Below are 19,786 nucleotides of genomic sequence, written 5' to 3'. Positions count from 1 at the left end.
ACTTGGACTTTACCACTTGGATTCGACTAAATTTACAAAGTCAACGCAATAAGCGGTGTTTATTTTTAGGGAGCCTGTACCAATTTATTGAACAGCCGCTTTTTAATGATTCGTTCAAATAACTTGGGATTTGAGAGAAGCCTAAAACGGTATTTTGGCCGACCGTGACATATTGAAGTCCTGAACAACAAATATTTATTTCACAACAAAAAGCACAAAAGCTGTTGACAATGTCAGAGTAGGCTATTTTAGTATGGTTTCGTCCGCATTGGCTGACAAATGTAGGTTTTAGAACGGTTAACCGGTTAATTGAACAGAATCGTCCGAGTGAACCGATTCGCTCAAATGATTCCGATTTCCCCACGCTTAACAGAACGGCGCACTTGCGTACGAAATCAGTGCTGGCCTTTCGGCGCTGATGATGTCAGACACTGTGCGCCGGGAACTGTCAGCTCTGCGCTGCTGAAGCTTCCGCGACAGGCATATATAACAGCAGCTCGTTATACCGCTAATAAACAACAGAAGAAGCGCAAACATGGACAGCGATGATGACAATATGGAAGAAGTGGTGGAAGGTACGGCAAGCGTATTCACAAACGATGCGGTGTGCGCAAGTTTGTTAATGACGTCTTCCCGGCTGTCAGGCTGAACTTTTATGCAGTCTCATTCCGCCGAAGATTAGCCTACCGACAGCTTTCCTCTTTACACAAGCTGCCAAACACACGAGGCCCGTAAGCTTTGGACTTTTTAAAACCCCCAGATGACATCGAGACCTGTTTCGGCTTTAGACTTAGTTAAGATTCCTTCTTAAATCCTATGAACTGAGATACTACACTATAAACACAAAGTATAAACGTAGTATATATAGTATAAACTAATTTTGTTTATTATTTTTTTACATTCTCTGACACTTTGTATAATTTATAATCTTTTTTTAAGTAGCCTGTATATGTATATATATAGGTTGGATTTATTGCATGGACATAATATTGTTGTTGCAGCCACGTGGTTAAGAAAGTGTTGCAAGTTCAGCTTTAAAGCTTGATCCAGAACTGCATACAGTCGCGTACAGCGTCAGTTTTTTACTGTCATCATTAAACCCAGGGCTTCCATCAATTAGTGTACAATCACTTAGAATGTTTTTGCCATGTCAAGTATCGAACTGAACTGATGTTATTAACCTGGGCCATTAAAATTAGTGTGTTTTTTTATGTATGGGGTGCAGTAGTTTTTTATCGGTCTTTGATTTGCCTTATCTCTGATTACAATGTCATGACTCTTTAGGACCACTGGATGAGGATGACCAGCCTCATGGTTTCTGTACTGTGACCTACTCCTCCAGTGACCGATTTGAGGGACACTTTGTTCATGGGGAGAAGAATGGAAAAGGAAAATTCTTCTTCTTTGATGGCAGGTTTGAGACTTGGGGTGTATGTTTGCACCATTGTTAATTTTATTATTGATTTTCACTGTTTGATTTAATAATGGAATATTAATCACTGTTGATTAGACTCTCAGATTTAATTATTTCAATCATTCCAACTCATTCAACATAGATTTGTAATACAACCCCAAATCAAGAAAAGTTGGGATATTTAGTAAAATGCAATAAAATCAAGAATCTGTAATTTGTTAACTATCTTGAACCATTATTTAACAAACAAAAGTACAAAGAAAAAAATGTAAATGTTTTCACTGACCAAATTAGTTGTATTTTATAAATGTAAACACATTTTGATTTTGATGGTTGCAACACTTCCAAAAAATTGGGACAGAGGCAAAATAATAGTAAAAAGATTTCAGAATAAGTTAAATGGTTTTGAAACGATCCACAATTAGCAGGTGAAATGGTTATAGGTGAGGGTATCATGTTTGGGTATAAAATGAACATCCACCAAAGACTCGGTTTTGCCAGCAAAGATGGGTCATGGCTCACCACTTCATGAGAGAATTGTCAATCAGTTCAAAAATCACATTTCTCAATGCTAGATTGTACTAAACTTTACTATTTTGGGACCCCATGAATATAAACTAAATAGTGCTTTTAACATACTATCATACTAACTAAAAATGTATTTAGTTACCACTTGCCGGTACGGCACGGGACCCAGGTTTTTTGGTAGCCCGTGATAGGAACAGTGGCACGCTCCTTCCCTCCGTAGTGCTAGGGTCTTCTCCTTGGGCAAGAGAGAACAACCCTTTAGCCCCCCTTACTAGGGTTACAGTTATTTTTAATTACAATTATATTCTTATATTCTTGTGAGCAACTATTACATCATCACACTGAAAGAATTTGGAAATAAACACATCATAAATATCCCAAATGGGACAACTCGTTTGCCGTGAGTTGCGACCCGTGTCGGGGGAGGAAGAGATCCTGGTCCCTGAGAAATGTGGTTTACTGAGGTTTCCATTATTTCAACACGGTACTTTGGCTCCTACTTCACCTAGACGGGAGGTTGGAATGGCTCGATCCAATCAATCGGCTGGTCAAGACATGCCCTGGGAAATACATTTTTTACAATATATATCCCCAGAAGGCGTTGGCTTAGGGTCAATCAAGCGATTTGAGCAAATGATAGCTTACTTTGCTTGAGTATACCATTTTTATATCCCTGATGCATAATCTGCTGGAGATCCGCGGCAATGTGCATCCCTTTTTTTGGGCTCCGAGGTGGGTGGGGAGTAGAGATGATGAAACTTAAACATTTAAATATGGCTACAAAACACAACTCAAAAAAACGTTTTTTGGAACCTGATACGGATACCAGTGCAGCAAACAGAGGTTTTACTCTGTCGAGTAATGATGATTGGCCATAGTTTATTACTATTGAATCTGTCGCTTCAGATCTCCCAATCACCAAGCTATCCCCTTTTGCCATACAAAAGGGTATTGCAGGAATAGCAGGAACTGTTAAAGAAGTGAAAAAATTACGTTCGGGACAAATTCTTGTTGAATGCTGTAAAAAGGCAAATGCTGAAAACCTGTTACATGCTAATATGCTGGCAGGAGTTCGGATAAAGGCATCACCTCACCCAACTTTGAACTATAGTAAAGGGATAATTCGTACTAGAGAACTGGATGATGTAGATGAAGAAGAAATAACAGATGAACTTAAAACTCAAGGAGTAACAAATGTGAAACGAATAATAATCAAAAGAGAAGAAAGAATAAATAAAACTAATACATACATCATCACTTTTATTAAACCACTCCTTCCAGAAAGAATTCAGATTGGGTATCTGAGTGTTCCCGTAGACCTATATATACCTAATCCTCTGAGATGTTTCAATTGTCAAAAGTATGGACATGGATTTAATAGTTGCAAAAACAGACATATCTGTTGTAACTGTGGAGAAGGTCATGACAAGGGGAGTTGTGAGAAACCAACAAAATGTTGTAACTGCTCAGGTGATCATTCGGCTGCATCAAAACAGTGTCCCATTTGGATCAAAGAAAAGGAAATACAAAAAATCAGATGTACAAAGAAGATCAGTTATATCGAAGCAAAGAAACAAGTGACTACGATACCTATTTTTACTCTGAATAAAACCTTTGCTTCTGTTGCAAGTAAATCTGTGAGGTCAGTAGATTGCCAGACAGACATCACTTGGATGTACAAAGATAAACCTCATGACATGAACCTCAGTCAAATTTCAGAAACTGGAAATCAGAGGACAAGTAAAAGCAACAAGAAATCAAACTCTCAATCTAAAGCATCTCAAGAAGAAACATCAAAGACAAGACAAATAAAAGATGTGGAAATGAAAGAGAGGGAACATTATAGTAGAAGCCCATCTCCAAAAGGAAGAGTTAAGACAAATGTTCCTGTTCTTCCTAACAGGTAATGAAAGAATCTGTCATCCAATGGAATTGTCGTGGTATCAGAGCAAATTTCACAGAATTACAGCGTTTAACTACAACTTTTGACCGCCTTGCAATATGCCTTCAGGAAATACAACTCTCAACTGATTGTAAATTTTCTTTTAAAAATTTTACAATATTTGCCACCTTTGGTCCCAGTGACAAACGAGCTTCTGGTGGTACAGCAATATTAGTAAGAAATAATGTATTCCATAGTCCCATCAGTATTAATAGTAGATTACAAGTGACAGCAGTACGACTAACTCTGCAGAAAACCATTACAATATGCTCCATTTATATTCCTCCAGACTTAAATTTGACACACACAGACCTAGATGATCTTGTAAATCAACTTCCATCTACTTTTATTCTCATGGGAGATTTTAATAGTCATAATATACTGTGGGGCAGTGATCATTGTAATACAAAAGGAAAGAAGATTGAAGACTTTATTAATAATAATACCTTATGTCTTTTAAATAATGGGTCAAATACTTATTTACATCCTGGGCATGGAACTTACTCTGCAATTGATCTAACAATATGCCAACCAGAAGTTTTTTTAGATTTATCATGGAAAGTATTGGATGACCTTTGCGGAAGTGACCATTTTCCAATAATAGTTACTATTAAAGGAAAAGAAGAAGAGGCAAAAACACAAAGATGGAAAATCAAAAAAGCTAACTGGTATCAATTTCAAACTTTATGTTATGGGAGATTTGCAAATTTTGTGGAGAACAGCCCAGACGCCTTGGAAAATTTTACAGAAACGCTAATGTCTATTGCAAATGATACAGTCCCAAAAACATCATTAAACAAAAAATCTAAACAACTCCCATGGTTTAATGATAAATGTAAAGAGGTTATCAAAGAAAGGAAAAAGGTTGAAAGATTTTTCTATAAACATCCATCAACTGAAAATCTTATTAAACTCAAGATTGCTAGAGCAAAAGCAAGAAGAACCATCAATGAAGTTAAGAAGGAAAGCTGGAGAAGTTTTGTTGCCAGTATATCACCTAGTACTCCATCAACCAAAATCTGGAATCTGATACGGAAAATGAAGGGTGAAACCATTGGTTCGCAAATACAGCACATCAAGCAACATGACTTACTCTTGACTTCAAAACAAGATATTGCAAATATTCTAGCAAGAACATTTGAAAAGAATTCATCTTTTGAGAACTGTTCTCCTGCTTTTAGAACATTCCAAATTCAAGAAGAGAAAGAGAAAATAAATTTTAGTTCAAATAATTTAGAGCCATACAATCAGGATTTTTCCATGGAAGAACTACAACGAGCAATTAGGAAATCCCATGATACAGCGGTTGGACCAGATAAAGTTCATTACCAATTTATAAAGAACTTGCCTCACCTCTTTATGAAGAAGCTTCTGGGAACTTTTAACTCTATTTAGATATCAGGAAATATCCCATCTTCTTGGCTTGAAGCTGAAATTATTCCTATCCCAAAACCAAGAAAAGACCATTGTGATCCTATAAATTATAGACCTATAGCTTTAACTAGTTGTTTATGTAAAACTATGGAGAGGATGGTAAATGATCGTTTAGTCTGGTTTCTGGAATCCAAACAACTTATAAGTAAGGCTCAATGTGGTTTTAGGAAAGGTCGAAGCACAACAGATCACCTTGTCAGTCTTGAAAGCTATATCCGTGATGCTTTTATTAAAAAAGAACATGCTGTAGCTGTTTTTTTTGACTTGGAAAAAGCCTATGATACCACCTGGAAGCATGGAATCTTAAAGGATTTGTATCGACTAAATTTTAGAGGACGTCTGCCAATCTTTATTGGAAGATTTCTTTCGAATAGAATTTTTAGAGTTAAGGTAGACAATACTGTGTCCGACCCGCATAAACAAGAACTTGGAGTTCCTCAAGGAAGTATTCTATCAGTAACTCTTTTTAGTATTAAAATTGACAGTATTGCTCAAGTTATTGGTTCTGATGTTCTTTGTAGTTTATATGTAGATGATATCTGCATTTGTTATAAGAGCAAGCATATTAACATTATTGAACGAAAAATCCAACTAAAAATAAATAAAATGCTCTCATGGTCAGTACGAAATGGCTTTAAATTTTCACAAACAAAAACTGTCTGTATGCATTTTTGTCAACTTCGTTCATTACACAATGAACCAGAATTATTTTTGGATGGAACTCCCATTAAAGTCGAAAAGGAGACTAAATTCCTTGGCATAATTTTTGACAATAAGCTGTCCTTTATTCCACATATTAAAATGCTTAAAAAGAAGTGTTCTAAAGACATGAACATTTTAAAGGTTTTGTCCACAACTAAATGGGGAGCAGATATGACATCACTTATGAACTTGTATAGAACACTGATCCGATCAAAGTTGGACTATGGAAGTATTGTATATGGATCTGCCAGGAAATCATACATACAATCCTTGGATACTATACATCATCAAGGCATACGACTAGCTTTGGGAGCTTATAGAACATCACCAATTCAAAGTCTATATGTAGAAGCTAATGAACCTTCCTTGGAAAACAGACGATTAAAGTTGGCCTTACAATATGCAATTAAATTAAAAACAAATAAAGGAAACCCAGCACATCCAGCAGTTTTTTCAACCCAGTATTCAGTAATGTATGAAAGAAAACCAAATCATATTCGTCCATTTGGTCTACGAATAAAACCTCATCTGGGAAATCTCAAATTAGATTTAAACATCCTGGAACAAACCCACTTTTGCAAAATTCCTCCTTGGGATATCAAAAAACCCTTTATTTTGTGGGATTTATCAAAGAATCAAAAATCTGAAACACACCCAAATGATTATCAGCTACAATTTTTAGAAATAAGAGCTATTTATCCCCAGTATACTCCAATATACACAGATGGATCCAAATCTGGAAACCAGGTAGCGGCAGCTTTTGCTACGAATGAAGTACATCAAGGAATACGTATTCCAGATCAAAGTTCAATCTTCACAGCAGAAGCAAACGCTTTATTGTTGGCATTAAAATTTATTGAAACATCTTCACAGAAGAAATTCTTAATAGTGACTGACTCAAAATCATGCCTGGATTCACTGGAAAATATGAAAACTGATCATCCAACAATAGTCAAGATCTTCATTACATTATCAATGCTGAAATCAAAGGCTTTTAACATCTACTTTTGCTGGGTACCTGTACACTCAGGAATTGCTGGAAATGAGAAAGTGGACAATGCAGCAAAAGAAGCACTATCCACAGAATCAATTAAGTGTTCTATACCTTTTACAGACTTAAAACAAACGATAAAAGAATACATCAAAAATAAATGGCAATCAGAATGGGATCAATGTCTAAATAATAAGTTGCGTGAAATAAATCCTGATGTGAGGAAAAAACATAATTCCTGTTTTGATGAACGATGGAATCAAGTTATATATACAAGATGTAGAATAGGACATTCAAAAATGACACACCAATTTTTACTCTCAGGAGAAAACCATCCAAAATGTTCATCTTGTCAAAATCCATTGTCCATTAAACATATCCTTTTAGACTGTATTACATTTACCCCTGTGAGAAACCGTTTTTACTCTGTTGATAGTTTTGAAAAGGTTTTTAATCAAGTGAGCCCAAGCATGGTTTTAAGATTTTTAGAGGAAATAAATTTGAAACATCTTTTTTAATCTTCCTTTGATTTAATTATACTTTATTCTCGCCATGAATATAGCCTTTGAAGCTGGTATGGCGTTAAAAAAGAAAGAAAGAAAGAAAGAAAGAAAGTTACCACTTGTAGTACACTTGAATCCATCTATCATACAAAGTTTTTTAATACAGAGATAGTATGTTAAAAGCACATTTTAGTTCATATTCATGGTGTCTCAAAACAGCACAGTTGAGTACACTTCGATGTTCTTAAAGGGTTAGTTCGCCCAAAAATGATAATTCTGTCATTTATTACTCACCCTCATGCCGTTTCACACCCGTAAGACCCTCGTTCATCTTCAGAACACAAATTAAGATATTTTAGGTGAAATCCGACGGCTCAGTGAGGCCTCCATAGGGAGCAATGACACTTTCTCTCTCAAGATCCATAAAGGTACTAAAAACATATTTAAATCAGTTCATGTGAGTACAGTGGCTCAATATTAATATTATAAAGCGACGAGAATATTTTTGGTGTGCAAAAAAAAAAAAAAAAACGACTTATTTAGTGATGGCCGATTTCAAAACACTGCTTCAGGAAGCTTCGGAGCGTAAATGAATCAGTGTATCGAATCATGATTCAGATCGCATGTCAAACTGCCAACGGCTGAAATCACGTGACTTTGGTGCTCCGAAGAGCAGATTCGATACACTGATTCATTTATGCTCCGAAGCTTCCTTGAAGCAGTGTTTTGAAATCGGCCATCACTATAAGTCATCATTTTTTTTTTTGGTGCTCCAAAAATATATATAGGACAGCGTATAATATTAATATTGAACCACTGTACTCACATGAACCGATTTAAATATGTTTTTAGTACCTTTATGGATCTTAAGAGAGGAAATGTCATTGCTCCTTATGAGGGCCTTCGCGGTGCCATCGGATTTCAACTAAAATATCTTAATTTGTGTTCTGAAGATTAACTTACGGGTGTGAAACGGCATGAGGGTGAGTAATAAATGACAGAATTTTCATTTCTGGGTGAACTAACCCTTTAAAGCTATCTTAAGAAGTACAAAAGAAGAATTTTTGGCATATTAAGTACAAAATTAGTGTGGCAAAAATAGAGCATTTAAGTATATTATGGAAGTGTTCTTTTTTCACCTGGGAATGGATTGTAAGTAAGATTGGTCTGCTAGATCTGCTACGCTGCTGCTGCCTGTAAACTATGAAGAGAACCGCTGTTGCAAATCTAGACATGGTGCTTGGCATGGAGGAGGACTAGAGAAAATTGAAATTTCCATGACCCGCACAATTTGGATCAATTTAATTATAGCAGATAAATGTTACTATTTTTCACCTGCATATTACATTTGTCCCCCCTCTATAGTACGCTGGAGGGTTTCTATGTGGACGATGCTTTGCATGGCCAGGGCATTTATACTTACGAGGATGGAGGAGCATTACATGGGACTTATGTAGACGGCGAGCTCAATGGACCTGCTCAAGAGTTCAATCCAGATGGTCAACCGGTCTTTAGGGGCCAGTACAAGGACAACATTCGCTGTGGCATGTGCTGGGTCTACTACCCGGTTAGTTTTGCTTTAACATAAAGCACTTTAACAGAGAAGATTGACCATTTGATATTATGCCATAACATATTGAACTCGGGACAAGAAAAGTTCCAGGTTTATGTGTTAACAAGTTTTCATTTCTTTTCTGTTGTCTAAAGGATGGCGCCTGCCTGGTGGGAGAAGTGAATGAAGACGGAGAGATGACAGGAAAGGCTGTGGCTTATGTTTACCCAGATGGGCGTACAGCTCTGTATGGTTCCTTTGTTGATGGAGAGCTGATTGAGGCCCGACTTGCCACTCTTACCACCCAAGAGAATGGCAGACCACACTTCACTGTTGATCCAGACAGTTAGTAGTACTTTTATTTACACTCCCATACGTCATATGTCTGTTTACCGGTTGACTTTTTTATTGGTTGTCAAGCAATTTAAAATGCAAGATTTTAATCATATAAAGCAAATTAAAAGTCCTAAATCTGGTTAGTCTTGGTAAAGTTAATCTTGATATAAAAAGCGTTGTATGTTAATCTTTCTTTTCCGACTCTCTTAGGTCCTGTTTACTGCTACGACAAATCCACCTCGTCATGCATCGGCAGTCATAAACTGTTGCCTGACCCCTACGAAAGTCAACGGTTGGTGCAAGCTGTGATCAACCATGTAAACCTCAATCTATCAAATTTTGTTTTGAACAGAAAACATGTACTTATTTGTTCCAGTGATGGATTGTCTGGTGGTCTTGTCATTTTCAATGGGGGAGATTCAGTTGGTTCCCTAGTCTTAATACAATATTTCTCATGTCATCATCTTGTTGATTCAAGCTGAAAGGTGGTTTTCTTTTGGTTTAACAGTGTGTATGTGGGACATTCACTTATTTCCGGAGCTGGAGAAGGGCTATTTGCAAAAACGGGGGCTGAGGCTAACACAGTGATGGCTTTTTATAATGGTGTCCGCATTACACATACAGAGGTTTGTTTGTTTCCATTTTACATTATTCAGTGGCAGAATGTAATACTTTTCCTTTCTTTTTTTTAAGATGAATGGTGTGCTGAATTAAAGTATTTTACAATCTGTAAATGTTTAAATTAACAGGTGGACAGTCGTGACTGGTCCCTGAATGGAAACACTATTTCATTGGATGAAGACACTGTGATTGATGTTCCGGAACCTTTCAATCTGACTGAGAATTATTGTGCATCTCTAGGCCACAAGGCCAATCACTCCTTCACTCCAAATTGCAAATATGACCCGTGAGTGTGAATGTATATTAAAGAAATTGTGCTTTTGTTTCCTATATTAACTTGAGTAGTATTTTGTTGGATATTTCAAAATAAACAAATCATATTGTTGGACAATATCAGGTTAGTAATGTTACTGTTGTTCTAACAACTGTTTTTACCTGTCCAGGTATGTCCATCCTCGTTTTGGACAAATAAAATGCATCCGAACAATCCGTGCCGTGGAGAAGGATGAAGAACTCACTGTTGCTTATGGTTATGACCATGAGCCATCAGGGAAGTCTGGTCCAGAGGCACCAGAATGGTATACAAAGCAATTGCTGGAGTTTCAGCAGAGGGTGTCAGGAAAAGGGGCTGACGAGACCTTCTAAGACCCTTCTCACCACCGCTGTCCTGAAAAAAACATTATCTCCTATCCCAGCCTTTAACTACCACCAGAAACTCTAACTCTGTCCTTTGACTATCTTGCAGCTAACAATTACAAATAATCACACTTCTGAACTGATTTCTGGCATCCTCATCCATTTACAGATATTTTAACTGTGAAATCCTTGCTCAGATCACTGAGCAAGCTACAAAATTCTATGGTTCTACAATGTGGAAGGATCTAGTATGTGTGTCAGTTTGTGACTGGGTTGGTTGGTTACAAGAATACTAAGATTGAATAAGAGCAAGTGATTTAAAAGGCATTTTGACTGAAACCCATGAAGCGGAGTGGAATTGGAAAGTTTTAAAGACTATTGTATCTATTCCTTGAGGTATTCAACCTCTTTACCAGAACTTGTGTTAACCATGCGGTATTAAACCAGTATAGTGTCTTTTGCTGCTCTGCTTATGTTTCCCCCAAAGAAAATATAAATGTGTTATTACCATATGCACTATTCTTGTAAACAGATTTGTTGTATCTCCATTAGCTTGTACGACCAGCTACAGTTAAGTTTAAATAGTCTCTAGTTTTCTTGAAATACAGTATTATACCGGCAAGGTCATTTATTTATTTGTGATATTTTTGTGTGCATTTTTTTTACACACCAAGTGTACAATGAAAAATCTACACCGTAAACAGAAGGTTTTAGTAAAGTGTACTTTATGTGTTGGAAAAAGAACAGAGAGTGTATCTGTGACTAAGGCACAAGGTTAAGAGAAATCTTTCTACTGAAATGTACTTCAGCTTTTGATATGCAAAAGCTATCAACAAAGATTTATCAATAAAACTCCAGCATAGAACACAAGTTCATTTGACTCATCTTTTCAACGTTCTCAGTTATGTAAGGATAAAACTTAGAAAATATGAATTGGATGTTGTTTACGGCATAATTCCGATATATTTAATGCCACAGTATTCAGGTCAGCAATCGCTGTCGCTGTAAATATCCACACGATGGGGGCGTGGTCATCGTGCTGCACCTGCGCGCGCGCCAGGTAAATGAGTGACACGCTGGGCTTCACCGCTTTCTTCTAAACAAAAGCGGTCCGGAAGTGATAAAGGGAAAACGGCATAGGTAAATACGAAATTTGTTCTAATTCAGAGGGCATAAATAACTTTGTACTCATTAAATCGAGTGTAGCATAGTTTCAGAATATCGTTTAGTAAAATTACGTTAGTAAAGTGGTTGTGTAGTTCCAGAATCCACACACAAACGTGGAAAGCGATAGTGACTTGCTGTTTCAAGCCAGTATACGTTTGATAAAGGATCCAACTCAGTTAAAGACATAGAGTTTTCTCTTTTAAATAATATTTATGATCATGAAAATGTTAATTCTTCTCTCCCCGCTGAAGGCCTGAGATGGACCGTTACAGGTATTTCATCTTCAATCAGAGGAGTGTGGTGGTCCTCGGCATCCTTCAGGTGGCGTGCGCGGGGCTTTGCGTGGTTTGCGGTTTTATAGATGCAGTCTTTCGCAAGAGCACTACTCTGAGTGAAACTAGGGCTCCACTCTGGGCTGGACTGGTGAGAAAGCTTAAAACTTACAATTTGTTTATTTTAAAAAGACTTAAATGGCCTCCCCAGTTACCCAATAATGCACATTCCAGTTTGCCAGTGGAAAACTGGAACAGGGTCAAGGTCACATAAAATAGATTAATATGACAGTTTTGTTGTATCCCTATCAAAATATATCACATTTCACTATTTTATAACCTTAACATGATTTTCTTTTTCTCACTGCTGCTGCATGTGGTTTTATTAATTCATTAACCATTCCACTGTAGTATCCGACTCTTGGTGATTCTATACCTATTTAACACCTATTTGCCACTTGTTTGCCACCTGATGGAGTTTGGGTTCCTTGCTGCTGTCGCCTTTGGCTTGCTTAGTTGGGGACACTTGACATTTGATATTCAACAGTATTCTTGACATTTATTCAACAGTGCTTCTGATCTGCCTGCATTGACACTATTCTTTAAGAGCTGCTGTGCAGCCAAAATATGTACCAGTTATCAATGTAAAGCTGCTTTGACACAATCTGCATTGTAAAAAGCACTATATAAATAAACGTTACTTGACTTGACCTCTGTCTCTCACCATACATGAGAGACTGTCTATAAATGATTTTCAGGTCTTTCCATAACCCTCCCCATTACATGGCATGGGACTCACACATACACACACACACACGCACACGCACACGCACGCGCACGCGCACACGCACACACACACACACACACACACACACACACACACACACACACGCTTTCACACCTATGGACAATTAAGCATCTCCAATTCACCTATACCGCATATCAACTTGAATGAACTTAATGCTGATTTTTAGTAATGGAAGATTATGAACATAATGGTAAAGAAGATTAGGCTCAGCTATCCCACTTGAAACGCATTTACCCAATTGACACTGAGAGATGGTGATTCTGTAAAGCTCATTTCACTTTTTCCTCCTCTTTTAGATTATGGCTGCACCGGGTGTACTTGCCCTTTTTGCATCCCAGAGAAAAAACCCAATTCTGGTAAAAATGTCTCTTGTGAATTTATTAATCTAATCCACAATAATTTTTCCTGACAATTGTCTCTTTCTATTTGTTGATATTAACATGCTCTCATTATTACTTTAAGGTAAACACCATGATCATCTCCTCTGTGATGTCACTTTTTGCTGATGTGATCGTCTTTGTTTATGCTTGCGTTACTCTCAGCTATGGAGAGGAGGATGATGAGATCTTCCATGCCCATCCTATCCCTGAAGTGGTACAGTCACACCAGATCATGTATAATTTGCTATCTGTTATACCCTCAGCTTAAAATATAAAAATAGTTGATAAAGCTGTCTCCTATGTAGAGATTTGTCCTCAGCCAGATGGTAAAAGGCGCAAACGGTACCCTTCTGGTGGCCTGCATGGGGTCTCTGCTCTTTTCTTCTCTGATTGCATACGTTGGCTGTCGCAGTCTGCCGCTTTGTGGCTGCTATGATTCTGCAAATGGCATGGTGGGTGAAATCTGAGTCTTTTATAAAACAAGGAAGTTCATAAGAAAATTGAAATATCTAAATGTTAATACACAGTACACAAGATTGAGCTGTTAAACACTGCATTGTTGGGTATTTTACAGGAGTTTCTAGTTCCTCAGAATGATCCTGTTACTCCCACTGAACTCATATGCACTTGGCAAGGTATGCAAGAGATGTTGCTGAAGTGGGTTTCTACACTGAGATAACAAAATCATATTTCATAATCTGCCATCTGCCACATGAGCCACAATGTATGCAATTATGATGATGTTAGTGAGGATGTGGCTGACTGTAATGTGATTTTATTTTTTCTCATGCAGATGGAGAAGAGCGAATCTTTAACTCCCCTGTGTCATTCATGGAACACTGTCCTGAGCAGGAGCAGCAAGACCTCGCCACGCTTCCACCGTATAGCAGACTAGCTTAGTAATTAATGCTTTTTTGAATGTATCTGACTGGGCAAAATATCAAATAATGAGATTTAATTTATTAATTTGCCCCAGAATGTGTAAAATGTCCAAATTTCATTGAGCTTGCTTGTTTTACTTAAATGTGTTTCTTGATGTTTATTATCTGTGCCATGTCAATTTTATATCTTGTTTTTTTCTTTCTTCTAAAAGCATGTGCCTTAGATTTATACATTTTACATGATTTTACAGACTGATATTTTTGTATACATCAACCTGTATATATTTTACAATAAACATTACAAATTAAAAAAAATGGCTCTTTATGGATGTAAAATGTCAACCTATTGCTTTTAAATGGATGTTTGTTCAGACTTAAAACTAATCAGTTCCAGAAATTTCATTTGGACTATCCATTTGATGGTGGCACCCATATCAAACGCAAAACAGTATAGTTTTTGAGATGTTTCAGTTCATTACTTTAAAAGAAGTTTATAGACAAGAATTGATTTCCAATATGTAATTTATTTAGACAAATAAGGCACAACAACAGTCTTCTGAAGTTCAAAGATGTGGTACTTTATTTCTTAGTAAAACATTAACTGTTAAAATCAAAACCTCAACAAGCATAATTTCTTTTACACTCCTTTGAATATAGTAAATTGATGGTTTATATTATTGATTTCCTCAAAACTATTACTTTCACTCAACTCAATGACCAACATTGAAGACATGAATTGTATCAGACAAATGACTAGTAAAGATATGTTGTGCATGCTTGTGTTCTGGCATTGCAAGGTGCTAACTGTTGACCCCTGATATCATGTATTGGCTCATACATTGGTTGCAAAGATGCATAATTTCCACTGAAAGAATAAGCAATTAAATATAATAATAAAAATGTAACAAACTTAAATAATCTACCATATATTTGCTGCATTTGTAGTTTTCCACAAATTTTTAACATTCTGTGGATCTTTTGAGATCTGCTTTTTACATTGTTATCTGTTATTAATGTGTTAATGCAGACAGAATAAAATACAGAATTCAAGTCTGAGTGACACTTGAAATAGTACAAACCAGTATAGACAACAAACGAGACCAAGAGCGTTTACCTAGATCAATTTGGCATGAACCTAAAAGACGCTCATGAGGTTTCTGGCAGATAAATGAGATAACCCTTCTGTAAGCACCGGTTCAAAATGTTAAGCACAAATAGACTTTACTACTTGGCTAAGTCTTTACTATGCATTTAATATTTCAGGGCCACCATTAGCCATGCACAATTCCTCAGCCAATCACATGCTCCGCTACTGTACCCCAAACAAACAATGAAACGCATCAGCTAATCAGGCCCTTAACCAACCCACTTCAAATAATTAATTGGAAATCATATGTAAAAATCACTTTTTGGCAATTCTGCATTAAAAAAATAAAAAATAAACCGTCATGCCTGAGATTCTTTCATGCACTTCACAGGACCTGCTGTGCTGTTACATTAAAGACTTAAATGAATATTCTGTAATGGAATATGGAATAGTGTGGGAAATAAAATAGCCAAAGGGAAAGACAATTTAGCCAATAATTTAGCCATTAGCAAGTCTGTATATTTGTACTAACAGATTACACATTAAAATATAGATTGATATCAGACTTTTTGTTCAGATCAATGCCATGCGCAAAGCCATGAATAATATGAGTTACTCATACTAATCTGTGATTATACAGTACAGATCATTTTCATTTTGCCTAACAAAGCAGTACTACATTTCAAATATGACTGTAGACACTGATGTAAATATCGTCAGTGAATTCTTGTCCCTTTTTAAACCACATCTAAATTTTGAACCGATTCACAGAAAGGATTGGATAACATGCTCTTTACAGTAGATTTTATTTAGGTGAATGACTGCTAGAAGAAAATAAACTGGCAATAAATACAACACTGGCAGTGGACAAGGACTGGCTTTAAGACTTTTTCGGAAAGGCAAGGATACTTTATTTTATACTTTATTTTCCTTTTTTATTTTTTCAAATTTTTCCCTCACTTCTCTAAGACCTATTAGCAGCTCTAATAAATAATCTGAGTTTAGTGACTGTTTGCTGGTTTGTCTTTTCCCTTTGAGAGAACTCACAACTTTCACAGGGAGCGCCTGCATGTGTGTGGGTGAGAGAACAAACAACAAACACAGACTAAACCAGACTCGGCATCTCACTTGGGAGGCTGAAGTGATTTAACGGAACAGTTTCATCTAATTTTGGCGAGAAAACTGTTTCAAAGATATGATTAAAAAGGCAACATCTTGTGTATGACAATTTCACCCTTCAATTCCCCTGCAGAACTGACAAAACTGAAAATGTTTGACAGTTGCATATGAATCTTGTATATGTAAGGTACGTTGACCTACATGCAACTTGTCAAAGCCTCTGGTGAGTGATGGATAAACGTTTTCCTAAGGTAGTTTCCCCTTTAAGTAATGGCCAGATTCTGAACGTCAGATAACTTAAATCTTCCTGTGTCCTTAATCCTGGACTTCTGCTTCACAGATAACACAAAAGCACCTCTACATCTGCTTCTCTAAAAAGTGCTTCACCTTTGTCATCTCTGTCCTGTGAAGAGGTTCCTCCTCCCTTAAACATGTACTTCATTAGCTCCTCCAACAACCACAGCCCCAACTTTCCCTGTCCTCCTCGTCCTGCCTCCTGAGAGTGACAGTATCTCCTGATCCGCATGGTGGCTGGCTTAACACCAGCGGTTTCTGAGATTTCAGCTTGTGCGCCACCGTCATAAAAATGGCCTCTACGTGGTCACTATTATTCCGACTGCCGTCATCGTTTCCGTAGGGGTTTTTGGCAGAGGTCTCGAACAGAGGCATTGAGTGTGCATCTGCAAACTGCTGTGCTACGTCAGTGCTCACTTGTGCGGCGTGGCGCAGGTCGCATTTGTTGCCGACCAGGATTCTGGGCACCTCCTGGCCCAGGGCATGTTGACGGCACTCCTCAATCCATGCCGGAAGGCTACGGAAACTAGCAGCATTGGTGACGTCATAGACAAACACCACAGCGTGGACGTTGCGGTAGTAGTGCTGCACCATACTCTTACGGAAGCGCTCCTGACCTGCGGTGTCCCACAACTGGACCTGGTAGAGGAAAAAGGGAAAGCAATTAGCTGTCAAATTATGTCTTCATACCATACATATCTGTTCTTTAAACAGGACAATTCAGGGTGTTTTCATGCTAAAATAAACAACACAGGCAGGTATAATGTGCATGATAAAAGTCTTGAGCATGACAGGTTGTCAAAATTTACACTTAGTAAATTTGAATAATATAATATTATTTCATAAAATAAACAAAGAATAACTTTTAATGAACACTTAGTGGAGCAACATTGGTTTACTTAATTATCCATACAGCAAATCTAAATTTGATAATAAAATACACATTTAAATATCTTAGTAAGACTTTACAATTACTTAATATCTTATTAATTATTGGGATATATAGAGTGACAACTGATATTTATATGCGTTTTATTTACGTATTCTGCTATATTGTTAGAAAAATTTAAAGGTGCCATCAAACGTTTTTTTACAAGATGTAATATAAGTCTAAGGTGTCCCCTGAATGTGTCTGTGAAGTTTCAGCTCAAAATACCCCATAGATTTTTTTTAATTATTTTTTTAACTGCCTATTTTGGGGCATCATTAAATATGAGCCGATTTATGCTGCTGCCCCTTTAATTCTCGTGCTCTCCGCCCACGGAGCTCGGGCTTGCCTTATACAGTGCATAAACAAAGTTCACACAGCTAATATAATCCTCAAATGGTTCTTTACAAAGTGTTCGTCATGCATGCGGCATGCATGCGTCGGATTATGTGAGTATTGTATACTGTTATATTGTTTACATTTGATTCTGAATGAATTTGAGGCTGTGCTCTGTGGCTAACAGCTAATGCTACACTGTTGGAGAGATTTATAAAGAATGAAGTTGTGTTTATGAATTATACAGACTGCAAGTGTTTAAAAATGAAAATAGCGACGGCTCTCGTCTCCACGAATACAGTAATAAACAATGGTAACTTTAACCACATTTAACAGTACATTAGCAACATGCTAAAGAAACATTTATAAAGACAGTTTACAAATATCAGTAAAAATATCATGATATCATGGATCATGTCAGTTATTATTGCTCCATCTGCCATTTTTCGCTATTGTTCTTGCTTACCTAGTCTGATGATTCGGCTGTGCAGATCCAGACGTTACTGGCTGCCCTTGTCTAATGCCTTTCATAATGTTTGGAACATGGGCTGGCATATGCAAATATTGGGGGCATACACCCCGACTGTTACGTAACAGTCGGTGTTAAGTTGAGATTCGCCTGTTCTTCTGAGGTCTTTTAAACAAATGAGATTTATATAAGTAGGAGGAAACAAAGGTGTTTGAGACTCACTGTATGTAATTTCCATGTACTGAACTCTTGTTATTTAACCATGCCAAGATAAATTAAATTTTTAATTCGAGGGCACCTTTAATTAATTTACAATAAATGCTAACAGAATTTCATCTTACTTTTTGGCCATATAAATATCATCTGCGCCAAATTGCATATTTTTGCTCAGTTTCAGGCCTCTGAATAAAATTGAGCTACATTTTCCTCCCCAAGTGTATCGAATATGATAAAAAAACATAAAGCACATGTGCAAACATTTTTAAAAGATCTTTTTTTTTTAATGTACTGTTCTGCTCCATTAAAAATGATTTGTCTATTATTTCACGTCATGCTTTACTGGGCTAAAACAACGCACAATGTAATAATTTAACACAATAACCTTCTAAAATTATGAGCATCCTCACCTTGATTTTCTCGCCGTCTATTTCAATAACCTTCTCCCGAAAATCCACACCTATAGTGGCCTCAGTCTTGTCTGGAAACTTGCCCGCACAGAATCTATAGGTGAGGCAAGTCTTGCCAACTCCAGAGTCTCCGATCACGATAATCTTAAAGATTCGAGTCCGTGGAGGAGGCAGCGAAGAGCTGGTCAAAGATGAGCTAAATTCAAAAGAAGACTCGATATCTGCCATGCTGTCTTCCTATAGAGAAACAAGTGACAGACGGACACAGTGCTAATGTACTAACGGACAAGATAAGCGATTCAAACGCAGGCTCAGCTTAACCTTCAGCCCTTCACCTCAAGCTTCATGTGCAAAACTTAGAGATTCAAACGTCGGTGAGTGTAGTTTACATGTTGACCGGTTGCCTCTGCGTTTTGCTGATGCATTCCTGGCGGAGTCCTCTTACACTGTTTGGGTCTGTAGCCACGTACGACGTTGGCATAACTGTAATCTCGCGAGAACATACTGAGAGCGTTTGTTTGGTACTTACAAACAATACACAGAAAAAAACAAAACAAAACTGACCACTGTAAACTGAGCACACAAAACACACACCCAAAAACTAAATAAATATAGAAGTAATTAAATTGAATTATTATATTTGTTTTACATTATATTCAAACAATGGGGTGGGATTTTACTTCTTTCCAGGGATGACTTGTTTGTTACATTGCAGGAGAATGGACTAAAAAGATTCAGTTCATTCACTGATTCATTCGCT

At 37.1% G+C, this 19,786-nt stretch overlaps 3 protein-coding genes across 5 annotated transcripts; 2 read left to right on the top strand and 1 right to left on the bottom strand.

Annotated features, from left to right (window-relative positions):
• The first annotated feature begins 339 nt into the window (after nucleotides 1-339).
• setd7 (SET domain containing 7, histone lysine methyltransferase) lies at nucleotides 340-11,540 on the top strand. Of its 3 annotated transcripts, XM_067388858.1 has the most exons (8): nucleotides 340-575; nucleotides 1,285-1,414; nucleotides 8,880-9,081; nucleotides 9,222-9,411; nucleotides 9,613-9,694; nucleotides 9,911-10,028; nucleotides 10,152-10,309; nucleotides 10,467-11,540. In XM_067388858.1, the coding sequence occupies exons 1-8, from the start codon at nucleotides 536-538 to the stop codon at nucleotides 10,666-10,668; spliced, it is 1,122 nt and encodes a 373-aa protein (XP_067244959.1). In that variant the 5' UTR covers nucleotides 340-535; the 3' UTR covers nucleotides 10,669-11,540. The 3 variants fall into 3 exon arrangements, 2 of the variants coding, with proteins under 2 accessions (XP_067244959.1, XP_067244960.1); XR_010895394.1 differs by lacking the exon at nucleotides 10,467-11,540 and having other exon boundaries at nucleotides 9,613-9,719; nucleotides 10,152-10,288; XM_067388859.1 differs by lacking the exons at nucleotides 10,152-10,309; nucleotides 10,467-11,540 and having other exon boundaries at nucleotides 9,779-10,022.
• Nucleotides 11,541-11,707: 167 nt separating this feature from the next.
• zgc:113425 (uncharacterized protein LOC541425 homolog) lies at nucleotides 11,708-14,437 on the top strand. Its single transcript, XM_067388861.1, has 7 exons — nucleotides 11,708-11,799; nucleotides 12,078-12,249; nucleotides 13,203-13,262; nucleotides 13,369-13,500; nucleotides 13,592-13,738; nucleotides 13,861-13,921; nucleotides 14,080-14,437. Exons 2-7 carry the CDS (start codon nucleotides 12,085-12,087, stop codon nucleotides 14,184-14,186), a joined length of 672 nt encoding a protein of 223 aa, XP_067244962.1. The 5' UTR covers nucleotides 11,708-11,799; nucleotides 12,078-12,084; the 3' UTR covers nucleotides 14,187-14,437.
• Nucleotides 14,438-14,743: 306 nt separating this feature from the next.
• On the bottom strand, nucleotides 14,744-19,472 carry rab33ba (RAB33B, member RAS oncogene family a). Its single transcript, XM_067388857.1, has 2 exons — nucleotides 19,027-19,472; nucleotides 14,744-17,306 (listed from the first exon to the last, which is right to left on the bottom strand). Exons 1-2 carry the CDS (start codon nucleotides 19,252-19,254, stop codon nucleotides 16,815-16,817), a joined length of 720 nt encoding a protein of 239 aa, XP_067244958.1. The 5' UTR covers nucleotides 19,255-19,472; the 3' UTR covers nucleotides 14,744-16,814.
• Between the last annotated feature and the right edge of the window lie 314 nt (nucleotides 19,473-19,786).

Source organism: Chanodichthys erythropterus, chromosome 1 (assembly GCF_024489055.1).
Source record: "Chanodichthys erythropterus isolate Z2021 chromosome 1, ASM2448905v1, whole genome shotgun sequence".
In the NCBI taxonomy this organism is placed as follows: Eukaryota; Metazoa; Chordata; class Actinopteri; order Cypriniformes; family Xenocyprididae; genus Chanodichthys; species Chanodichthys erythropterus.
The sequence above is the reverse complement of the archived record's forward strand: the minus strand, read 5'-3'. Positions and strand labels throughout refer to the sequence as shown.